Source organism: Mesoplodon mirus, assembly GCF_964341445.2.
Source record: "Mesoplodon mirus genome assembly, chromosome: 3".
NCBI classification, from domain to species: Eukaryota; Metazoa; Chordata; class Mammalia; order Artiodactyla; family Ziphiidae; genus Mesoplodon; species Mesoplodon mirus.
This window is the reverse complement of record NC_138978.1, coordinates 34822880-34845842: the sequence shown is the minus strand read 5'-3', so window position 1 is coordinate 34845842 and position 22963 is coordinate 34822880. Positions and strand designations below refer to the sequence as shown.

Here is a 22963-nt window from a genome sequence, read left to right as displayed (position 1 = left end):
GCTCAGTGATATATTCCTAGTGCCCAGAACAGTACTTGGCAAACAGTAGATGCTCAATAAACATTCACCAAATGACTAAGTAACACTGCCTTCAAGAAGGGAGCAGAAAGACAACTGCCACTTGAGTAGGCCATTTGTCAAGTGAGAAGGTGTTAATTCCAGGCAGAAGAGCAGGAGCACCATGAAAAATGACAGTTTGAGAGGAAAATTTAATAATCCATGCAAGAGCTAACCAGAACCTTTAAGAATAGGTGGATTGGGCTTCCCTGGTGGCGCAGTGGTTAAGAATCTGCCTGCCAATGCAGGGGACGTGGGTTTGAGCCCTGGTCCAGGAAGATGCCACATGCCGCAGAGCAACTTAGCCTGTGTGCCACAACTACTGAAGCCTGCGTGCCTAGAGCCCATGCTCCACAACAAGAGAAGCCACCACAATGAGAAGCCTGTGCACTGCAATGAAGAGTAGCCCCCCACTCGCCGCAACTAGAGAAAGCCTGCGTGCAGCAACGAAGACCCAACACAGCCAATAAATAAATAAATAAATAAATAAATAATAAATTCTTAAAAAAAAAAAAAACAGGTGGATTTTAGTCAATCTGTGAAAAACAAAACACAAAACACATCAACAGCAGCAGCTATGGAATTGGGCTGGATTAGTTAAATTGGGGGCACAGACAAGCCAAGCCAAAAGAAAAAGGATCTTTGGAAAATGTGCCAGTGGGAATGTGTGCCATGCGCTTAGCCAGGCAAAGCCAGAGCCATGTTTAATCATCCTTCCCACTCAATGTTCATGCCTTTGTTATCTCCAACTGGACAAAAAAAGAGGCCCTTAACTGGTCAATCTGTCTCTAGTTTGGTATTTGCCCTTCTGTACTCACCTGTTTCCCCCAAACTCTTCAGATTCCTACAGAGGAATGGTCAAACTCCTAGTAGTAAAAGCCCTTCATTATCTAGCCCCTACTACCCAGCTTCTAGCTCTTTTCCCAATCTACATGCATTTCCTACTCTGGCTGAAACGAGAATGTTGTCCCTGCACACCAGCACGATTTCCCACCACCCAGCCTTTGCTTATTTCAAGCCCCAATTACTACTTTTGCCTGAGCCCTATTCACCCTTTAAAACCTCACTCCAATGGAGAACAGGATGGAGGTTCCTTAAAAAACTAAAAATAGAACTACCATACGACCCAGCAATCCCACTACGGGGCATATACCCTGAGAAAACCATAATTCAAAAACAGTCAAGTACCACAATGTTCACTGCAGCTTTATTTACAATAGCCAGGACACGGAAGCAACCTAAGTGTCCGTCGACAGATGAATGGATAAAGATGTGGCACATATATACAACGGAATATTACTCAGCCATAAAAAGAAATGAATGTGAGCTATCTGTAGTGAGGTAGATGGACCTAGAGCCTGTCACAGAGTGAAGTAAATCAGAAAGTGAAAAACAACTACTGTATGCTAACGTCTATGTATGGAATCTAAAAAAAAAAAAAGGGTTCTGAAGAACCTAGGGGCAGGACAGGAATAAAGATGCAGATGTAGAGAATGGACTTGTGGACACAGGGAGGGGGAAGGGTAAGCTGGGATGAAGTGAGAGAGTGGCATGGACATATACACACTACCAAATGTAAAATAAATAGCTAGTGGGAAGCAGCCGCATAGCACAGGGAGATCAGCTCGGTGCTTTGTGACTTAGAGGGGTGGTAGAGGGGCAGGATAGGGAGGGTGGGAGGGAGATGCAAGAGGGAGGAGATACAGGAATATATGTATACATACAGCTGATTCACTTTGTTATACAGCAGAAATTAACACAACATTGTAAAGCAATTATACGCCAATAAAGATGTTAAAAAAACAAACAAAAAAACACCTCACTCCAAGTCTACCACCCTGAATGAAGCCTTCCCTGATCACTGTTGCTTCCGTAGAACCATCTACCATCTCCTCTTTTTCTTGGTCCACTACTTGTACCATTTGCCCAACACTTAGCAGCTTTTACCTTGCTTGCTTACATTCTTTGCTAGACGGAGCTCCTTCTCAGCAGTCAAGATCCATCTGACTAAGTATTTATTTATGTTAATTCCAAGTCAGATACTGGGGATACAGGACTTCCCTGGTGGCACAGTGGTTAAGAATCCATCTGCCAATGCAGGGGACACGGGTTCGAGCCCTGGTCTGGGAAGATCCCACATACTGCGGAGCAACTAAGCCCATGCGCGCCAACTACTGAGCCTGACGCTCTAGAGCCACAACTACTGAGCCCACGTGCCACAACTACTGAAGCCCACACGCCTAGAACCCATGCTCTGCAACAAGAAAAGCCACTGCCAATGAGAAGCCCGCCCACTGCAACGAAGAGTAGCCCCTGCTCGACGCAACTAGAGAAAGCCTGCGCCCAGCAACGAAGACCCAACGCAGCCAAAAAAACAAAAAACAAAACAAAAAAGATACTGGGGATATAAGGCAGACTAGGGCTACTTAACAGAACCTGTCAGGCTTTTAAAACTCATAGGGTATTCCCTGGCAGTCCAGTGGTTACGACTCGGTGCTCTCACTGCCATGGGCCCAGGTTTGATCCCCGGTCAGGGAACTAACATCCCACAAGCTGCTCACTGTGGCAGAAAAATAAACAATAAATAAATTTTAAAACACATATATCTGTCCTCCATAAATACATAACTCAGAAGACACCAGTAATGCTTGCTGAATGACTGAAAAACATTCAAAGCCAAATAAACATGTCTTTCCCTACTTTTCTCCCATTAACATGAAGGCACACTGGGTACCATGCCTCAGGAAATGTGGATCAGCCTACTGCTAAGACCAACTAGACAACAGCTGCAATATAAAAATCATTTTCTTAAAAGCATAAAAAGGCTAACTAGGTAATGAGGAATTACTGAGCCAAAATCTAGATAAGAATCCAGAGCGCCTAGAACTCAAAGCATCTCTTTCTCTTAAGGCATTTGCCAATCTGGAAAAGGCCCCTGGGTGCCTGAACTACGCTTTTAGGAGCCTCATGGACTGATAGGGACAACTGCAGCTATAGGAGACTACACACACTTTGAAGGCCTTTTCAAGGGAAGAACCACCAGGGCAGCACAGAAGTCACTGTTCCTTAACAGTATTTAACAAACTATCTTTAAACCCATGCTATCTTCTGATAAAATTCCCACACTCACCTTTGTAACTAAAATTTCAAAAATTAAGTATACTAAAGATAAAACAACTGGTCATTCTAAAGAGTATGCTCCCTGTCCTCATCCTAGAGAATCATTACTCTAAAAAGTTCATTAGCTCTTTCTGTAAGATGTTCACTTTGGCAACCAGTTTACATTTGTAAGCAGAATTTTTCATCATACCTCAACCTGAGGTGTGACTCCCCCATCCATGATGCACCAAATTCGCCTTGTTTGAGCTTTCTCAAGTGTCTATCAATGCTACAGTGCAGGGGCCCACACACTTTTCTATAAAGGGCCAGAGAGTATTTTCAACTCTGTGGTCCATACTGTCTCTTGCTCTGGAGTTGCAGTATGAAAGCAGCCACAGATGCAAACAAATAGGCGTGGCAGTGTTCCAATATAACTTTATTTACAAAAAATAGGCCATAGTTTGCTGATCCCTGCTGAGTAACAAAATACAGATTCACTGAAAGCCATTACTGAATTCATTTGTCATTTATCTTTTATTTTTTAGTCAAACACTTAAAAAGTACAAATTCTAATAAGAGAATGTGAGATTTGATGTTAACAAGGGGCTATTCGTTCTGGAAAGTTGAGAATCACCAAGGCAGAAAGAAAGGTTTTGGTCTTCAGATCTGATGAAGACCACTGTAAAGAAACCTGCTGTAACATTTTCAAGTGCATATTATATGCCCCAACCTGTGCTAAATATAAATACTTTCTTTACATGGACTATTTAGTTTATTTGAAAACAAACCCCAATGATGTACATACAATTAACCCTCATTTTACAGATAAGGAAACCGTGGCTCAGAAAGTTCAGTAGCTTGGCAAGGCTCACATAGCAAATTAGTGGCAGAGCAGACTAAACTCTAGGGCTACAAACATCCAAAGGCCATTCCTTTTACTATTCTAAACAACCAATCCTCCCTGGTGGGCAGAGAAGATTCACTGTGTGGAAGGTTGGCTCAAGTTCATGTGTCTTCTGATGTTCTTCTCCTGGGAGCTCTTGACAATTATGACTGCCTCACAATTTTAATCTCCCCTGTACTCCTCTGACCTAGGTATACATGGACACTTACTCCTTTCATTCCCCTTAAGGTGAAGACTTTACTAAAAGATAATAAATCGAATTCAAACAGAAAAAATTTTTAACTAGCTCACTAGATACAGATCTTCTGAGACCACAGGTCCTGGCCCATCCTTACGGTCTCTGTAGGTTGACTTCTTCCCTGGGCCTTGACCTATTTCCATGAGACAAAGACACTTCCCTACCTGGGAATGCCCCTAAGTTCAAGCCCTAGAAATCAAGGTCTAGGAAAAAACACCTTTCACTAGTCTAAGGCTTACCTTACAGGTCCCCATTTTCTGGCCTAGGAGTCATCTTTTCTCTGCATAAAACATTAAACAGACATGTCCAGTCCCTTTTGAGATCCCAAAACCCAGCCATGGTGGCGTGGTCTTACTCTGTGGCCCCAAAGGGCAACCATATGATAATAAAACAGCCTAACAACACTAGGTGCAGTGAGAGGGTGTCTGTCATTTTCCTTATAGAAACCTACTCTATTTCCCACCCAGCAGCCATTTAGTAGGAATGGGGCTGACAACTGCAAGAGTGAGTGAACGTATCACACTGATTCTGTAACAAGAATACTTCAGTGACGCAGCGTTGCCCATTCCTGGCCCATCCTTCAGGGCTTCGGATGGCCCCCACAGCTAGCTGCCCTCCCTTTGTTTTGGGGTGACTATCCCACTGTAAGGCCACTCCCATTACAGCCACTGCTATTCTCCTCTTCCAGGAACAAGTAACTACCCTGGAAAAAGAGATGAAACACACTGCCCTTCAAATATGAAGTAAAAATAATTCTTTAATTATTAAAAGATCACTTCTGGGCTTTAAAAAGTCTTTAAATCTTAAATGTAATGTTGAAATAGGGAAATGGTTATAGCAGCCTCACATAAATTATTTGAATTAAACATTATCACAGTATTAAGAAGGCAAGGTAAACAAATAGCTTAAGTATTTTATTTGTTTGCAACTAAGCTTGTTAACACTATATAATGAAAATGTACAAAGAATAATGTTGCAGTTTTTGGTTAGATTTAAGTCAAAGACATTCATTAATAAGGAATCTTCGAATGTGAATATTCCAGAAACTTCTCTAAGCCATCTGATCAGGACAACTGTCTCTGAATATTACCTTACCTTGGAAGGTACTGGCATACATTTGAATTAAACACAGTTTTTTTTCAAAATAAGCCTTAATTAAAAAAACTATTCTATATTCAAACTAAAACAATTTTAATAGAACTTTCCTTTCCAGAAACAATAATAAAGGAAACAAGGCATTTTGTAAAACGTGGTCCTGAACAAGTCACAGTAAAAAATAAATGTATACTTAACTTCCACCTCCTCAAAACAGAGGCTACTTTCTGTTCCTCAGCCTTGGAAATAAGGTGAAGAACAGTCTGTAAGCAACTTCGGGCAGGGGGTTGCCAAAACAAAGCTCAAGCAATTGAACATGGACATCTCTTAAAAGAATTTGGGGGAACCTGACCAAAGGATCCAAATTCTATTTCTAATAACTGATACAAAGGTGAAGTGGTGCCTCCCAAGTAGCAGTGCCTCCGGGGCATGGCCCAGCCCCAGGCTCGCCTTTGTCATGCTCCCAAGCAAAGCCTGATGCTCCTCCTCCAGAGGAGACTCTTTTCCTTCTTAGAGGTTCAGTGTCCAGGGAGCTCCTTGTGTGAATGAGGTGAGCACAGACTCCACGTGGGTATTTTAAGGCTTGGAGTCAAAGTAATGTTCTAACACAGCTAGGCAGAGTCATGTGTCAAATGGCCTGTCTCGGGTTTGTTCTAATTCCTCACCACGCATCTGTAGACCTAGGACCACAGACCTTTGCTATGTCGTCATAATCACACCTAATGTCCATCCTAACTTATGATTCATATTCTGTGCCTGGAAACAGTCCCTGTATTTAACAATAACACCTACACAGAAAACAATCCACTGTTACAACTTATATGGTCACAAAACATTAATGATCTTCTGTAGACCAAGGAAATGTTTTTAACCATAATTGTCGTGCATCAAATTCACAGCCAGAATCCCCAAGATCAAAAAAATTTGCACAATACAAATAATAACTTAAAATACACATACACACACATACACACACTCTCACACACACTTCTTACAGAACTGTGCTTGGGGAAACTCCATTTGTTGAGTGCCACTGAGGGCATATTTTGCTAAACTGCTGCTCCAGGTATTTTTGTTTGGAAAATCTATCACAGTAGGGCACAGCTGTTTATTGGATGAGCAGAAAAGAAAGATATGCTTGTGGCAACCGGAAAGTTTTAAGGTCTTTCAAGTTGTATAAAATGGACCTGCAGAAACATTTAAGTGTTCTCAGGATGCAAAGTTGGAGCTGAAATGTGATATCAAACCAGTTGCAAAAAGTGTACAGCAGCCATCTCTTGAGGTCAAACCTGGTACCCAGATATGCAAGAAAGCTTCAGGACACATCTATAAATTAGGAATAAAAAACAAACGAGTGTAAGAATACTAAAAATATAGTGTCATGCTTTTTTAATATTAACTAACGGTAAATGTGATAAACAGTAGAGGATATCAATCACCACTAAAGAAGTCCTAAATTCGCAAGAATTTAAGAAACCTGACTCAGATTCAGTTTACATATATAGCTATTTATAATTTATGTTTTGAGTAACGGGTAGTTGCAAGATGTTTAGAATTAAGAAATTCTGACCACACACTTGATAAGCTAGCTTAAGGACTCAACTTTCATAAATTAACAATTGAAACTATCTTTCTGAGGGAAAAGCCAGGTATTAAACAAATTGGCACTGAAGTCAGACCACCTGGGGTTTTAATCCCGGCTGAACTACTAGCTGTATGAGCCTGGACAACTTAAATTATTTAAATGCTATCCTTACCTGTAAAATGGGACTAGGAATAGTTCCTCCCCCACAGCGTAATTGTGGATTAAATAAACTTTGTGAGGATTTAAAGGGTTTAGCACAGTGCTGGACATGTAAGTATTCTTTAAATGTTATCTATTATTTTACTTCACAGGGGCTTTCTGCTCTCAGCAGACAAGGTACTCGGTGTCAAAATCTTGCTCTTGGAAGTTGAAAAATTCAATGAAAAACTTGGCAATACTTACAGCTTGTTGGCCTTGTCCCATATCGTCGCATAATCTGATCATGTGTGAATTTCACAAAAGATTCATATTGTTCTGTGAGGGGAAAGACAGTATATACTATCCCCAGAAACTCTCCCGCAGTTTTTCAAGAATCAAGGGTCAGAATCACATCTAGCTTCCCAGTTTATATTATCCACGCTCAGGCACTGCTTATAATGGTCACTCTGAGATCTGTTCCTTTCTCTTAGGTCCCAGAGCCAAATCCCTGGCTCCTAGGTTTGGTCACTGATCATCGCCAACATTTTCCTAATAATCTCACCCCTGCTGTAATTCCATCTCCTGCTAATGGCTTCCCAAGATAGACAGCTGTGCTCACTACCACAAGCCGTCAAATTTTAGTATATCTCCTATAGGACATGAAGCTTGAAGCTCTTTTCTGCACTCTATCTTTTCTATAAATTTCAACATACACACTGAGTGATAGAGGTGGAATGGCTAGAAAGCTAAGAGAAAATTCCACATTACCTAATTGCATACAGTTTCACAGAAGTACCTTCTGAAGGGAAACTCAGTAGAAAGACAGAAGGTAGTCTGACATCCATGAACACAGAAGTGACTTACAGCCAGCTGGTCTAAACAATTTTGGAGTGGGGGTAGAATAGGGGAATGACATACTACAGCTACTTCTTATAATACACACTGTTAGTATATTAAAGGATCAAAAAATGTTACTATAAAGAAATTCATTTAACTCTGGTGTTAAATCAACAGTTCTCAATTTAAAGCCAACCGATTAACATTCTGTGGTGTGGGCCACCACATGAGGAAACAATACTGTTACAGGAAGAAGCTGTTGCCTAAAACCTCTCTGATCACAACATCACCCTCTTTCACTAAACGGGTACTACTTCCTATTCCTGATTTAGATCCCTTCCTTTCACAAAAGGGTCTACTGGTTGCCATCACTAATCACTCTTTGTTCTAGCCTGAGCGGTGCTTTCCAGACTTTAAAGTACCTCTAAATCACAGGATGCCTGACTTCCCACATCCACAAAGTGACTCCCACCAGGGAGTCTGAATGTGTTGACTATACTCTTCCCAACCACCTGTTGGGAGGTCAGCATGATTCCTACCACCTGTTTACCCATCAGCTTGCCCGAACAACCTATTTGATGCCTTCATTCATATGGAAAATTCTTGAAAGAAAAGCTTGGCTTATCTTGTTTCAGAAATGTAAATGAAAAGTCCTTCCATATAATGTATAAATAAAATGTTTAGAATCCAAAAGAAAGCAACCAAAGAGAGAAACTTAATACTCAAAATTAATTAAACCTTCTGGAATTAAGTCTTAGGCTTTTTCTAAGTTACCATTTACTTAACTGGGATTAATCCTTACAGAACCTTATTAACAATGGCATAGCCGCTGCCTCAGCCTACCTGCTAGTTTGGTATTGAGGATTTGCTCATATTCCTCCCGAATTTTATCTTCATAGTCTTTTAAGAGACGCTCACATATTATTCCAACTTGTCGGAGGGTAAAGGTGGGCTGGTCCTTCTTCATCCAGGAGGAACCTGGACAAAAGACATATCTAGTTTACATAATACATTCTAGCTCTAGGGTTCTGAATTAGTAACTATGCAGAGTCCTAGGATATAAAAATTGTTTAGAAAAATGATATTTTCCACTACTTTACATGGAATAGTTTCACGAAATTCTGACATTCATTCTACAAGGCAAGGCTGAAGGTAAATTAAGAAGTAGGAGGAAAGTATATTCAGGTGTGCTAAATGATCTGCACACAGAAAAATAGTTCTGATGCCATAACGATCCGAGCCCATACAGAATGCTCACTTGGTAAAGAACAAGAACAAAAAGGTTAAAGCTGATATAAAGCCTCTAGTCTGAATTAGAGAAAGTAGATTCACAATATAAGAGCTATCCAGATCCTTGGAGATCATCTACACCTATGTTTAATCATGGTGGTGCAGCGTAATTATCTGCAGAATTAACAAAAAAAAGATACATATGCCGATTTAATTCTGGGGTAGGGCTTAGGCATCTTTTAAGTTCCACAGGTGATTCTGATAAGTAATGGCTGACTTGCCCAATATAAAAAACTGTTAGCTAAGTCACTGACGAATGACGAAAAGAGATGATTAGGCACTACACATCTCATCCTTGATCCCTTTTGAAACTAGGTTGAGAAAAATGAAATGTTCATGAGATTGCAGCTGGAAACCAAAATTTCCCCTGGGATGCCAGATGGAAATTGGCTTCCTGATCATGATAAAAGCAGCAGCTCTGTTGGCAGCCCAGTTCTGAGTTTTCCTCAAAGCTCAGCCTGGATTCTGTTTCTTCAGCCCTCTTAGTCTATAAACCAGTTAACGTCTTGAAACAAATCGTTTTTTGCTTAAACCAAAATTTTTTCTCTACAAATAAAACCTGCAAAACATCTAGTCAGTAATTATTTATAATCGTTTCTCTACCCGTAACATATTTTATTACTTCAAAATGATATTACTAAAATCCGAAGAGAATATTAAGGCGAGACGTGCTAGCTACAAACACTGAAAGATCTATCACTCGTGTATGGGCAAGAGCAATTAATTGGAAAGGGTGTTGTTTGAGGGTCAAGACCTTTGGGTTATAAGAGGACACTTTTTTTTTAATGTATTTATTTTTTATTTATTTATTTTTGGCTGCATTGGGTCTTTGTTGCTGTGCGTGGGCTTTCTCTAGTTGCGGCGAGCGGGGGCTACTCTTTGTTGTGGTGCATGGGCTTCCCACTGTGGTGGCTTCTCAGGTTGTGGAGCATGGGCTCTAGGCACACGGGCTTCAGTAGTTGTGGCACGCAGGCTCAGCAGTTGTGGCTCGTGGGATCTAGAGCGCAGGCTCAGTAGCTGTGGCGCAGAGGCTTAGTTGCTCCACGGCATGTGGGATCTTCCTGGACCAGGGATCGAACCCGTGTCCCCTGCGTTGGCAGGCGGATTCCCAACCACCAGGCCACAAGGGAAGTCCCAAGATGACAATTTTTAAAAAAATTATTTGAGGTGAAATTCACATAAAATGAACCATTTTAAAACTGAACAATTCAGTGGCATTTAGTATAGTCATAATTTGTACAACCACGACCCCTATCTAGTTTCAAAATATCTCCACCACTCCCAATAACACCCCTTACCCATTAAGCAGTTTGTCCCCATTCCCCGCTCCCCCTATCTCCTGGCCAACATCAATCTGTGTTCTGTAAGGAGACAAGTTTTAATCAAGGTAATTTTTAATAACTCTTAGAACTGTTATAAAGTAGAATATTCTGTGGGGAAACAAACTCCTCTACTGTTAAAGTAGGCAGAGTCCACCACCAGTGGTGATGTTTGGGCCCTGGCCTGTTGACTATTTACAGGGATATGGCAGGCAAGACTCATGGCTGAACTATGTGACCATGACAGTTCCCTCCAACCCTGAGATTCTATTTTTGAGCCATCCTCTCTGACCACCTGTCAATGTTACAGAGCAGTGCTGTCACACAACTTTCTGCAATTACGGAAATGTTCTATAGTGCTGGCTAATACAACAGCTACACGTGGCTACTAAGTACTTGAAATATGGCTACCACAGCAAGAAACTGATTTTAAATTTTAAGTAATTTAAAATTAAACAGCTACCATGTGGCTACTGGCTATGGTATTATATGCTGCAGTTATAGAGGGTACTCTTGAATTGGGTGGAAGGAAGCCCAGTCAAATTAATCTAAGGTCTTTTGCAATTTCATGACTCCATGGTTTTAAAAGTATTTATAAGTATTAATACAATGAATACTTTACCAATTTTATTACTTTAGAAGAAATCAATTCTGGTTTAGGAAACCATCATTTTAATTACCACTTACAAACTTATATGGATGGTGCACACTAAAACATGCTTACCTGGCGAACTAGGTGCTGTGAGTGCTGAGGAGTGAGGCTGACTTTCCGAAGTACAAGCTTCACTCTGATTAAGAACAACTTCTAAATGTCTCCACCTCTGATAACGACTATATTCTTGTTTTATGTTCTGAAAAATTTGCTCTAATAAAAAAGAAACACACTTGAGCATTCACTTTACTGTGTTACTTCTTCAAGCTTCTTGTCCCTCCTCCCATGTTATATTAACAAATGTGTTTATACCAGATAAAGCACTCCTCCTATAATCCCCAAAGTGTCTCCTCTTGTTGCCATTATTTCAGTAATACATAGGATAGCAGCTATTTTGGCATAAACCACCCAGGTAGTTCCCTCTGCTTCTTTTCCTGTGACAATGAAGACCAGATCTGCTGTTTGCTGTAGGATTAAGTAGGACAACTTACAGCAACAAACAAACAAAACAAAACCATCCTTAGCTCCTTCACCTAATAAGAAGCTATTTTTGATCTCCTCCAAGTTGCACAACTTCACAAACAAGGGTATTAGGGACGAGTCTCTTATACCAAGGCCTTCTAACAATGAAACTCTTGTCCTGTTTGGGATTCAATATCTTTGGGGAAGAGGAGAGCAGAAACCATTATGTTCACAGCCTGGACACTGACTAAGAGAAGACCTGAGGTTACTGCTTGCAACTGATGTCAGAGCTTAGAAAATAATTTTCTGATCCTATAAGAGGCAATATTTGGTAGGATTCAGATTACTATTCTGTGTCAAGGTAATCATAAACTAATTTGTTAACGCTATTAAACGGAGTCCAGGACACAAAAATCACTAACCACCTTGAAGGCCACTCCTAGAGACAACACAGAATCTGGAAAGATGTGGTTTTCAACAAGTTTTTTTGGGTTTTTTGATAGAATATGTATTCACTTTCCAGATCATAAAGACTCCTTATAAAAAAAAAACCAGGAAATTATATCACCCCCCCACTCACATTATTCTAATAGATACTTTGCTATAACAATTTTTTTAAAATGGGGGGTAAGTGTTAATAATGCCATTTTGCTTCTTCCTATGTGACTATGACCTTGGGAAATCATTCAGGATCTTCAGCCTAGTACTTCAAAACAAATGTTAAATGCCTACCCAATAAAGTTGTGAGAATCAACACCAAAGACATTAACAATGCCATAACAAGTGATGGTACAGCTCAGGGACTGACATGAACTCAAAGTAGCTCCACACGTAGCTAAACTCCAGAACTCTCAAGCCTGAACACTGGAACAATGCAGGATTAGCAAAGCTTTCCTTTCAGAATGCTATGAAGTTCATATTTTAGATCCCTGAATTTATGAAGTCTTTGTTTCATCTTTAAAATGCATTATTCTCCAAGCACATACTTGCCAGAATCAATACAAGGATGTAAGGAACTGCAAAGAATTGAAACAAGAGAGGACAAGTATGAGGACAATGCTCATGAGAACAGAAGGTCTTTGATAAACTTCTAACTGCCTCCTGTACAGCAAAGTGAAAAAATGGAAAGATACAACATTAAGGCTGGTAGAAGGACTGGGAAGTCCAAGAATCTAAACATGGTATGCACAGGAGAAAAAGAAGTAGCTGTGACTTTCTTCCCAAGCAGGCCAAGGCATTTTTTTAAAAAAAAGAAAAATGCAAATTTCTTTTCAACAGTGGATAATAATTTAAATTCTTGCCTGTTATTATTTGAGGTTGTGCTTCCAGCTTATATCAGACTAAGCCCATCTCCAAAATTTTACAATGACTCCTAGTTACTACAGACCAAATTCAAACTCTTGAACATGGCATTCCATGCCTTCCAAGACTTGGCCCCAAATTATTTTTCCAGTTCCACTACAACCGAGCTGCATTAAACTATCCTTCCCTTAATCTGTGGGTTTTCTAGCCTTTGCTCTAGCAGTTTTCCTTTGCTTGAACTGGGGCGATCTCTCCCCCCCAACATTATTCAAGACCCAGCTAAAATGCTACCTCTTTCTGGAAGTTATTCTCCAACCCTCAAGTCATGATCAATTAACTGCTTTGCATCTAGACTCCCTCCATGTTTACAAACATTTCCTGGAGGTCAGCAAACCCCTTCCATGTCTGGTATCCATCTAGCTCCTTTAAGCAATGAAAGGCTTAATTTTATAGGCTCCTTCCATAAAAAAGTGCTATGATACGTATCTTTTTTTTTTTTAAGTTTAGTAAGAACATAGTTTCTTGACTATTTCTGAGAGAACTTCTGAGTTAACGAGTAGGATATTTTGATATGAAGTCACTGATTTTTAAATTCACTTTTCTATTAGTTGGCTTTATTCTTTCTTTTTGTATAGCAATTAATATTTCCTCCCCCATTCTTCCTTTTTAATCCAGAAGGCATCTTTCACTTCAGCCAAAGAACCAAATTATTCAGTTTCTTTCATGACAGAACCATAACTGATCTATCTTTACAAATGAATATTTTTAATAAAATATTTTAACACAAAAAGATCAAGAAATCTGGGCCTCCCTGGTGGCGCAGTGGTTGAGAGTCCGCCTGCCGATGCAGGGGATGCGGGTTCGTGCCCCGGTCTGGGAGGATCCCATATGCCGCGGAGCGGCTGGGCCCGTGGGCCATGGCCGCTGGGCCTGCGCGTCCGGAGCCTGTGCTCCGCAACGGGAGAGGCCACAACAGTGAGAGGCCCGCATACAGCAAAAAGAAAAAAAAAGAAAAAAAAAAAAAAAGATCAAGAAATCTATGCAAAAATTAAATTTTAAGATTAAAAAAACGACGCCATTACAGCACCCTGCCATATTTAGGCTTCCAAACACATTGAACAGTCACTTAGTAAGCATTTGCTATATTATGAACTACCATAAAATTAATCTAGAGGGTAGTATTGGAAGAAATAAAACATTTACATAAATTCCATTGAGACAGATAGGGCAAGTACTAATTCTATTTTGCAGAAGAGAGATCCAGAAAGATTATATGACTATCCTTGGGTATCTGTATGAGCAGTGGAAGAAAAAAATATCACTTCAAGAGGACATCTATGTACCCCGCTTTTGCAAACATTATTTCATTCAGTACATAAGGCTTTGCAACAATAAGTGATCAGGGAATTTAAAGTAGAATAGAGTTTCTTATGGAGCAGGGTTAGTCAGGTAATGATGGAAGACTTGAAGAAATGACTGTATTTGGATTAGCAAACAAGGTGAAAACACATGATGGAAGACAGGATACAGGCACAGCCAAGTGGGTCTGGGGGAAAAGAGCAAAGGCACAGTTTGGGGAAAAAATGTATAAAAGACTGACTAGGTAAGAAATGGTTAGAGTTGATAAATCCTTTGAATGCCAGGACAAAGAAGAAATAAGGTGAACACGAGTAAGGATACAGTGCCTAGGAGAGCCTGGCTGGCAACTGCTGGGAGCTCGGTGTGAGACGATGAGGGCCTCAAATATGCATCGTGGATACACAGAAGGAGGAGGAAATAATGGCTAACGACACTGATAACTGAAAAGGGGCAAGAAAAGAATGATTTTAAGGCAACCGTAAGGTTTTGACAACGCTTAAGGAATAGAAAAACCCACACAAAGAAATGACTTGCCAAAGTCCAGTTTTGAGGCACCCCCCGCCCCGCATTTCCGGGAGCCCTTTAAAACTGCTAACTATTCATTCTGATGCACTTTCCCCTCTACTCCTGCGCAATGGTTAGGGGTTCGGTTTTTTTTTTCTTCTTTTTTTTTTTTTAACTTTATTGTCACACCAGTTCTCCCTCTTTCCTTGGCCTATGTGGAATCCCTATTGAAGGAGAATCTCTCTGTTACGGATGGTTGAATTCCTGCTTCCGGAACCTCTGTATGTTTAAGGATTCTCAAATTCTAGCTAACGACCTACCGATTTCAAGCCATATATGGTACAGGACCACAGCCATACAATAAAAGAACAGGGCCGGTCTCTTAGAAACAGGTTGAAATCGGATTCCACGCCTTCGACGGCGGCCTGAAGTCCCTAAAGACTTCTGGAAATCAGGTCTCCCTACAAGCCACAGCACAGTGCTGCACAGCACGCACTCAGGCCCCCTCCCAGCAACCCGCCCCCAGCCCCACACCCTCAAGGCCGGGTTCGTGAGCGGAATCCAATTTTCCATGGCCCACTGCATCTGCAGGGTGGCTCATGCAGGCGCGGGCAGCGGACGCAGGAAGGGCTACGGGGGCTGCGAGGGCCCCGAGCGGCCGGGGGGATATTCCCATCTTCCTCCCGCTGCCCACCCCTCTAGGCTCTCCAGCTCCAAGAAAACCGAAAACCGACACTGTGGCCCCCCTACGCCTCCCGGATGTCTCCCATCCCCGGAAGCGACCAGGCCCAGGGACACCCCAGTTCCCTTTTCTCAGGGCAAAGAAGGGGTCCGCGAGTGAATTAGCCTAGCGTTCATGAGCTTCCCTCCCCCACCCCCTTCAAAAAAAATGTCTGGGCCTGGCTTCCTGCCAAGCCTGCAGCGTAGGTTACCCGGGGTTGGAAGGCGCCGCTCGCTGCCGGGCGGGGCGGGCTGCTGCAGAGTCGGCGGTGGGGTCTGCATCTGAAGCAGCGGCGGCGGCTCGGCGTCCGGGGGCCTGAGGCCCGGAGTGGGGCCGGGCAGAGGGGCGCAGCGCCGCCGCTTCGGGGAGCCAGGGCTCAGCAGCGCCGCCTCGAACTCCATGGGCCGCTTCAACGTCGCCCCGCACGCCATGCCGCTGAAGGGCCAGGGACCAGGAGCCGACGCGACTTTAACTGCGGCCCAACCTCCCGCTCCTCAGCGGAGCCCGCAAGCCAAGCCGGCTCCAATGGCGGCTCCAGCACCGGCAAAGGCGCTGGCCCCGCCTCCTGGGACGTCACGGGCCCACGCCACCGCCCAGAACAGGGGGTGGAAGCCGGAAGGGCCGCTCTGGGAGGTCGGTCAGCACGTTCCGGCCCGCGGCGCCCTCTGCTGAGGAAATGGAAAGGCCTGGGTGGAGAGCTTGGTTACCAAGCAAGATCGGGAAGGCCCCAGCCACTGCCGCTCCCAGGGTCCCATCGTCCCCCCATCTTCCTGAGCAGGCGCGCCGGGGTGGCATCTTAGGTTTTCGCACCTGCGCGAACGGGCATGGAGGAGGGGAGAGTTGGCGGGGCTTGTCCAGAGGCCGCGGGGTTCTGTTGTCTCCCGGTACGTTGTCTAACCGTTGTCTAACTGTTGTCTAACCTCGTTCCATCCAGAACGCTCTAGGCCCTGTGATGAGAGAGGGTTATTCTAAAGGGTCTGCAGGGGCATCCCCCGAGTCCAGGAAAATCTTCACTTAAACATAACCCAAAGTATGAGGTGGACTTCAGGAAGTCCACCAACCCTATGAAATTGTGTGCAAAATAGCGTGTGTGTGTGGACGTATTTTGGGATAGATGACCCATATGTTCGTCAGCTCATCACAGGGGTCTGTTACTCCAAACAGTTAAAGAACAAACAGAAAACAACCCACTGGCTTAAATCGTCCAAAAATGGTGTCAGAGGGTTAAGAACTTCAGCTGATAACTGATTTGCCAGTCTCCCTGTCTCACCTGGCAGCCCAGATGCTTCTTCAGGTCTGTCCGAATTCTTCAAAGCAGTGCCAGCTATAAAGTGCTTTTGATATTCTGGAAAGATAATAGTTAACAGGAGGGTTCTGCTTTCGGGAACCGTATGTGCATGTCTAGTACTGGGAAGCAGGTTCAATACTTTCAAGAGATCATCAAAGGGATCTGTGATCCAAAAAAGGCTAAAACCTTTCTATAACTATTCATATACATATATATATATATATATATATGTATGTATATATATATATGTAAAATAATGGCCATGCCTCCTGGGATCTGTCCACCTAACCACATCTCTGGGGTTTTCCAAAACAGTCCAAATTTCAGATACTCTCTTTTACTAGACCTTATGCCAGATCAACGTGCCCCAGTATTTGAGTTGGAGAATATGAGCGATACTACCTCAGTCCCATTCTTTGTCCCTTTTCTGTTGCTCTTCTCTGTCCTCCCCAATTTCTCCAAATTTTATTAAGTTCCAAACATAGGTTAAGTTTTCTTGCATTTATCTTTGACAAATAGCAGAAATAACTCTAAAATGACTAAGCATACCAAATGTTAAATTTATTTTATCCCATTTCTTTTCCATAAGAACATAAAGGTTTACAATAGGCAAAAACAAACAAACGACAGCTAGAAATAGAACATTAGGGCCAAAGAAAAAGGAGATCACAATTATCCTGGGGTTAAACATGACTGTGACTGAATTTGATATTTTAGTTCTCAGTTTTCTGGCTGCCAGGGCAAAAATGAAAACAGAGTACATGTTGAATAGATTTTGTCATCTGAAAAGTCAGTTCATCAGAGGAGACAGACCGTAGATTTTTTTTCATAACACTAAATTTTAAAGGTAGTTTCTCATGTGACTTTATTAGGAACCAATAAATGATGTAATAAAGCAGTTAAGAAGATTTGAACAACAAATGCAAAGGAAAAATTAAATCGATATTTCTTGTTATGTCCAATAAAAGCCAAGGACATAAAACCAACCTAGGGATGGTTATTTTTTAAGAGGCTTGTCTAATGTGGTCCAAGCAGATTGCTTTCTTGTGGTCTGAACTGGTCCAAAGTTAGAGCTTAGAAGGTTTGAAAAGTGTGTCCCCTGGGTCATCATTCTAAATAGCATCTCTTCTAGCTAGGGTTTTGGTAAATGCTTTGACAGACTCTACTCTGTGATCCTTTAAAACTTTGAGAGTGCCTTATAATATTAGTGTTTTAAAATAGGAAGTTATAATTTGTTTACACATCTGACTGTGCTTCAAAACTATAAATTCCTTGAGAATAATACCCAGGCCTTATTCATCTGTGTTTCCCAATGCCCAGTACAATGTTTGAATACAGGAGGGGTAGGCACAGAATAAATACTGTTCGAATGAATAAATAGTTATTATTTCAAGGTTGTTCTCTGTCCCTGAAAGCTGATAGTCCACATTGCTGAATGAGGGTGGATTCAGATGATTCAGAAACCAAACAAGTAGGTGGCATATCCTATTATAAGCTGCAGTTGACAGTGGCCCAACCAGAGGGATGTCCTTGAGGGAAGCAGATGGGCTGCTCTGACAGCTTCTCAGTGTGATTTCTCCTTATGAGGTCACCACAGTCCCGGTCTGCTTTGCTTTGCGTATTCAGACACTTGACCAGTTACAGACATACACACACATTACTAATTACCTTTCATGTGCTGGGCACTATGCTAACATGGGTGAACATACTATAAAAAGAGATATGGTTCCTGCCCTCCTAAGGCTTCCAGTCTATTAGAGATGGCAGACATTAATCAAATTGTAATGACAACAGCTGCATAATCACAAACTGTGACAAGTGCTATGAAGGAAAAGGACAGGATATTACAAGAGAGTGCAGCGGAGGTCTTAACGTGTCTTGGAGAGCAATGAAGACTTCTCTGGAGAAGTGACATTTGAGCTAGGAATTAACTAAACAAAAAGAGAATGAGAACACCCCAAGCGGAGGGCACAGCATATCCAAAGTCCAGTGATAGAAGAGATATAATGTGTTGGAAGAGTCAAAAGAAGTCTCAAGTGGCTGTGGTACAGAGCGCAAATGCAGAGTCAGAGGAGAAAAAACTGATGCAGAAGTCTGGAGCTTGAGCATTTAATGCCTGTAGGCTTCAAGATTTTTTACCTTTATCTTAAGAGCAGTGGGAAGCCACTTCAGGGATTACAATAGTTTTAAAATGATTTACATTTGAAAAGATTCCTGCCTGTTGTTTGGGGAACAGGTTGGAGGTGAGCAGGGGTAGATGGAGGATATGCATGCCTTGTAGCATTAGTTTTATAGTATTACAAGGAACCTCCCACCTCCCCGCACACACAAATTCTTTTATATCCCCACCTGGGGTGTTTCTATGATATTTCATTCACCCTGTGGATGCTCAGCAATAGGTCTGAGGCTCTGTTTACAGGTGCCAGCAATTGTCTGACCCAGGAGCATGGCTGGGCTAAAGTTGGGGCTGGGAATGCAAGGAGAGAAGGATATCATCTTCCAAAATCTTCCGGGATTCTTTGCGCAGATTTCCCAAAAGAGTTATCTATAGTGGCTATCTCCCACCCACCATCTATCAACCCACACCAGTCTGATTTCACCCCTCCCATTCCACTAAAGCACCAATGATCTCCAAGCTATGGAGGGAAGTGGACAGACATGAGGAAAGTTTAGAAGATGAAATGAACAGATCTTGGTGAGGATTAAGTATGAAGGTAAGAGAGATGAAAGATTCAAGTGTGATTCCTAGGCTTCTGGCTTTCTCAGCACCATTTTCTGAGAAAGATTTCATTGGACAAGAACCAGACTAGGAAGAAGATATGAGCGTGGTTTTGGAAATGTTGTATTGGAGGTTCCTTTAAAGCACTACTTGGGATTCTCAAGTGTGGAGTGTGTAAGTGTGTATGTGTAAATCTGTGGGTCTGGAATTCAGGACAAGCATGGACTGGAGAAAAAAAATGACAGTCATTACTGTAGAAATGGTCATTGAAGTTGTAGGGGCAGCTGGGATTGTCTAGAGCAAGCATTCTTTTTTTTTTTTTTTTTTTTGGCTGCATTGGGTCTTCGTTGCTGTACATGCGCTTTCTCTAGTTGTCTGCTCTTCATTGCGGTGCACCGGCTTCTCATTGTGGTGGCTTCTCTTGCTGCAGAGCACGGGATCTAGGTGCATGGGTGTCAGTAGTTGTAGCTCACAGGCTCTGGAGCACAGTCTCAGTAGTTGTGGTGCATGGGCTTTGTTGCTCTGCGGCATATGGGATCTTCCCAGATCAGGGCTCCAACCCGTGTCCCCTGCATTGGCAGGCGAATTCTTTTTTTTTTTTTCTTTTTTACAACTTTATTGGAGTATAATTGCTTCACAATGGTGTATTAGTTTCTGCTTTATAACAAAGTGAATCAGTTATACATATACATCTGTTCCCATATCCCTTCCCTCTTGCGTCTCCCTCTCTCCCACCCTCCCTATCCCACCCCTCCAGTGGGTCACAAAGCACCGAGCTGATCTCCCTGTGCTATGCAGCTGCTTCCCACTAGCTATCTAGTGGGAAGTGTATATATGTCCATGCCTCTCTCTCTCTTTGTCACAGCTTACCCTTCCCCCTCCCCATATCCTCAAGTCCATTCTCAAGTAGGTCTGTGTCTTTATTCCTGTTTTACCCCTAGGTTCTTCATGACATTTTTTTTTCTTAAATTCCATATATATGCGTTAGCATACGGTATTTGTCTTTCTCTTTCTGACTTACTGCACTCTGTATGACAGACTCTAGGTCTATCCACCTCATTACAAATAGCTCAATTTCGTTTCTTTTTATGGCTGAGTAATATTCCATTGTATATATGTGCCACATTTTCTTTATCCATTCATCGGATGATGGACACTTAGGTTGTTTCCATCTCCGGGCTATTGTAAATAGAGCTGCAATGAACATTTTGGTACATGACTCTTTTTGAATTATGGTTTTCTCAGGGTATATGCCCAGTAGTGGGATTGCTGGGTCATATGGTAGTTCTATTTGTAGTTTTTTAAGGAACCTGCATACTGTTCTCCATAGTGGCTGTACCAATTCACATTCCCACCAGCAGTGCAAAAGTGTTCCCTTTTCTCCACACCCTCTCCAGCATTTATTGTTCCTAGATTTTTTGATGATGGCCATTCTGATTGGTGTGAGATGATATCTCATTGTAGTTTTGATTTGCATTTCTCTAATGATTAATGATGTTGAGCATTCTTTCATGTGTTTGTTGGCAGTCTGTATATCTTCTGTGGAGAAATGTCTATTTAGGTCTTCTGCCCATTTTTGGATTGGGTTGTTTGTTTTTTTGCTATTGAGCTGCATGAGCTGCTTATAAATTTTGGAGATTAATCCTTTGTCAGTTGCTTCATTGGCAAATAGTTTCTCCCATTCTAAGGGTTGTCTTTTGGCCTTGTTTATGGTTTCCTTTGCTGTGCAAAAGCTTTTAAGTTTCATTAGGTCCCATGTGTTTATTTTTGTCTTTATTTCCATTTCTCTAGGAGGTGGGTCAAAAAGGATCTTGCTGTGATTTATGTCATAAAGTGTTCTGCCTATGTGTTCCTCTAAGAGTTTGATAGTGTCTGGCCTTACATTTAGGTCTTTAATCCATTTTGAGCTTATTTTTATGTATGGTGTTAGGGAGTGATCTAATCTCATACTTTTACATGTGCTTGTCCAGTTTTCCCAGCACCACTTATTGAAGAGGCTGTCCTTTCTCCTCTGTACATTCCTGCCTCCTTTATCAAAGATAAGATGACCATATGTGCGTGGGTTTATCTCTGGGCTTTCTATCCTGTTCCATTGATCTATCTTTCTGTTTTTGTGCCAGTACCATACTGTCTTGATTACTGTAGCTTTGTAGTATAGTCTGAAGTCAGGGAGCCTGATTCCTCCACCTCTGTTTTTCGTTCTCAAGATTGCTTTGGCTATTCGGGGTCTTTTGTGTTTCCATACAAATTGTGAAATTTTTTGTTCTACTTCTGTGAAAAATGCCAGTGGTAGTTTGATAGGGGTTGTATTGAATCTTTAGATTGCTTTGGGTAGTAGAGTCATTTTCACAATGTTGATTCTTCCAATCCAGGAACATGGTATATCTCTCCATCTATTTGTATCATCTTTAATTTCTTTCATCAGTGTCTTATAATTTTCTGCATACAGGTCTTTTGTCTCCTTAGGTAGGTTTATTCCTAGATATTTTATGGCAGACGAATTCTTAACCACTGCACCACCAGGGAAGCCCTAGAGCAAGCATTCTTACCTTTTTTGTGTGTGCTATAAAATCCTTCTCTGAATGTTTTTAAATGTATACAATAAAATTCATATGATTACAAAGGAAATCTCGTATATTTCTTTAGATTCATTTTCAGATAGTCTATCAATATCCATTGAATATCCGTTGGATACTGTTAGACTACCTAAATATATAATATATATTCATTGGATATTAATAAACTCTCTGGAACTGTATAATATAAAGGCTAAAAAAATTATTAAGATGAAATAGAAGAGGGAATTACCTGGTGATCCAGTGGTTAGGACTCCACACTTACACTGCCGAGGGCCAGGTTCAATCCCTGGCCGGGGAACTAAGATCAAGGGTGGGGGAGTAAGGAGAGGAGTGGTAAAACCCATCCAAAGGTTTAATGAGGGTGGAGAATGGGGAAATAAAAGTAATCAAAAATATCTTATCTTTTGAGGGGAAGGGAAAGAAGTAGGGGAAGAAAGCATCTCTATATGGCAAATAGTTGATATTTTTTTACATGACAGTAGAAAAATATGTGTGCATCAATAAGCATAGGGAAAGGAAAAGAAATCATAAGTAAAATGGAAAAATATAGTAGAACTCAACAAATAACAAGAAAAAGGGGGAATGAATGGTAATTTGATAAAACCAGAGGAATCAGCAAAATTAAATAAATAAAAAACATAGTATCAGTTAAGTGAGTGTTATCAATTGCCATTAAGTGTAAATAAACTGAATGATCCCATTGAAAAACTGACTGTCAGACTGAGTTAAAAAACAAACCCAACTGTGTACCGCATATAAGAAACAGATTTAAAACAAAGTGATAAAGAAAAGTTGAAAATAAGAGAGTGGGCAAG

At 41.6% G+C, this 22963-nt stretch overlaps 1 protein-coding gene across 1 annotated transcript; it reads right to left on the bottom strand.

The window, feature by feature from the left end:
- Positions 1-6736: 6736 nt before the first annotated feature.
- AKIRIN1 (akirin 1) lies at positions 6737-16117 on the bottom strand. Its single transcript, XM_082612373.1, has 4 exons — positions 15774-16117; positions 11287-11427; positions 8797-8931; positions 6737-7452 (listed from the first exon to the last, which is right to left on the bottom strand). Exons 1-4 carry the CDS (start codon positions 15991-15993, stop codon positions 7355-7357), a joined length of 594 nt encoding a protein of 197 aa, XP_082468499.1. The 5' UTR covers positions 15994-16117; the 3' UTR covers positions 6737-7354.
- Between the last annotated feature and the right edge of the window lie 6846 nt (positions 16118-22963).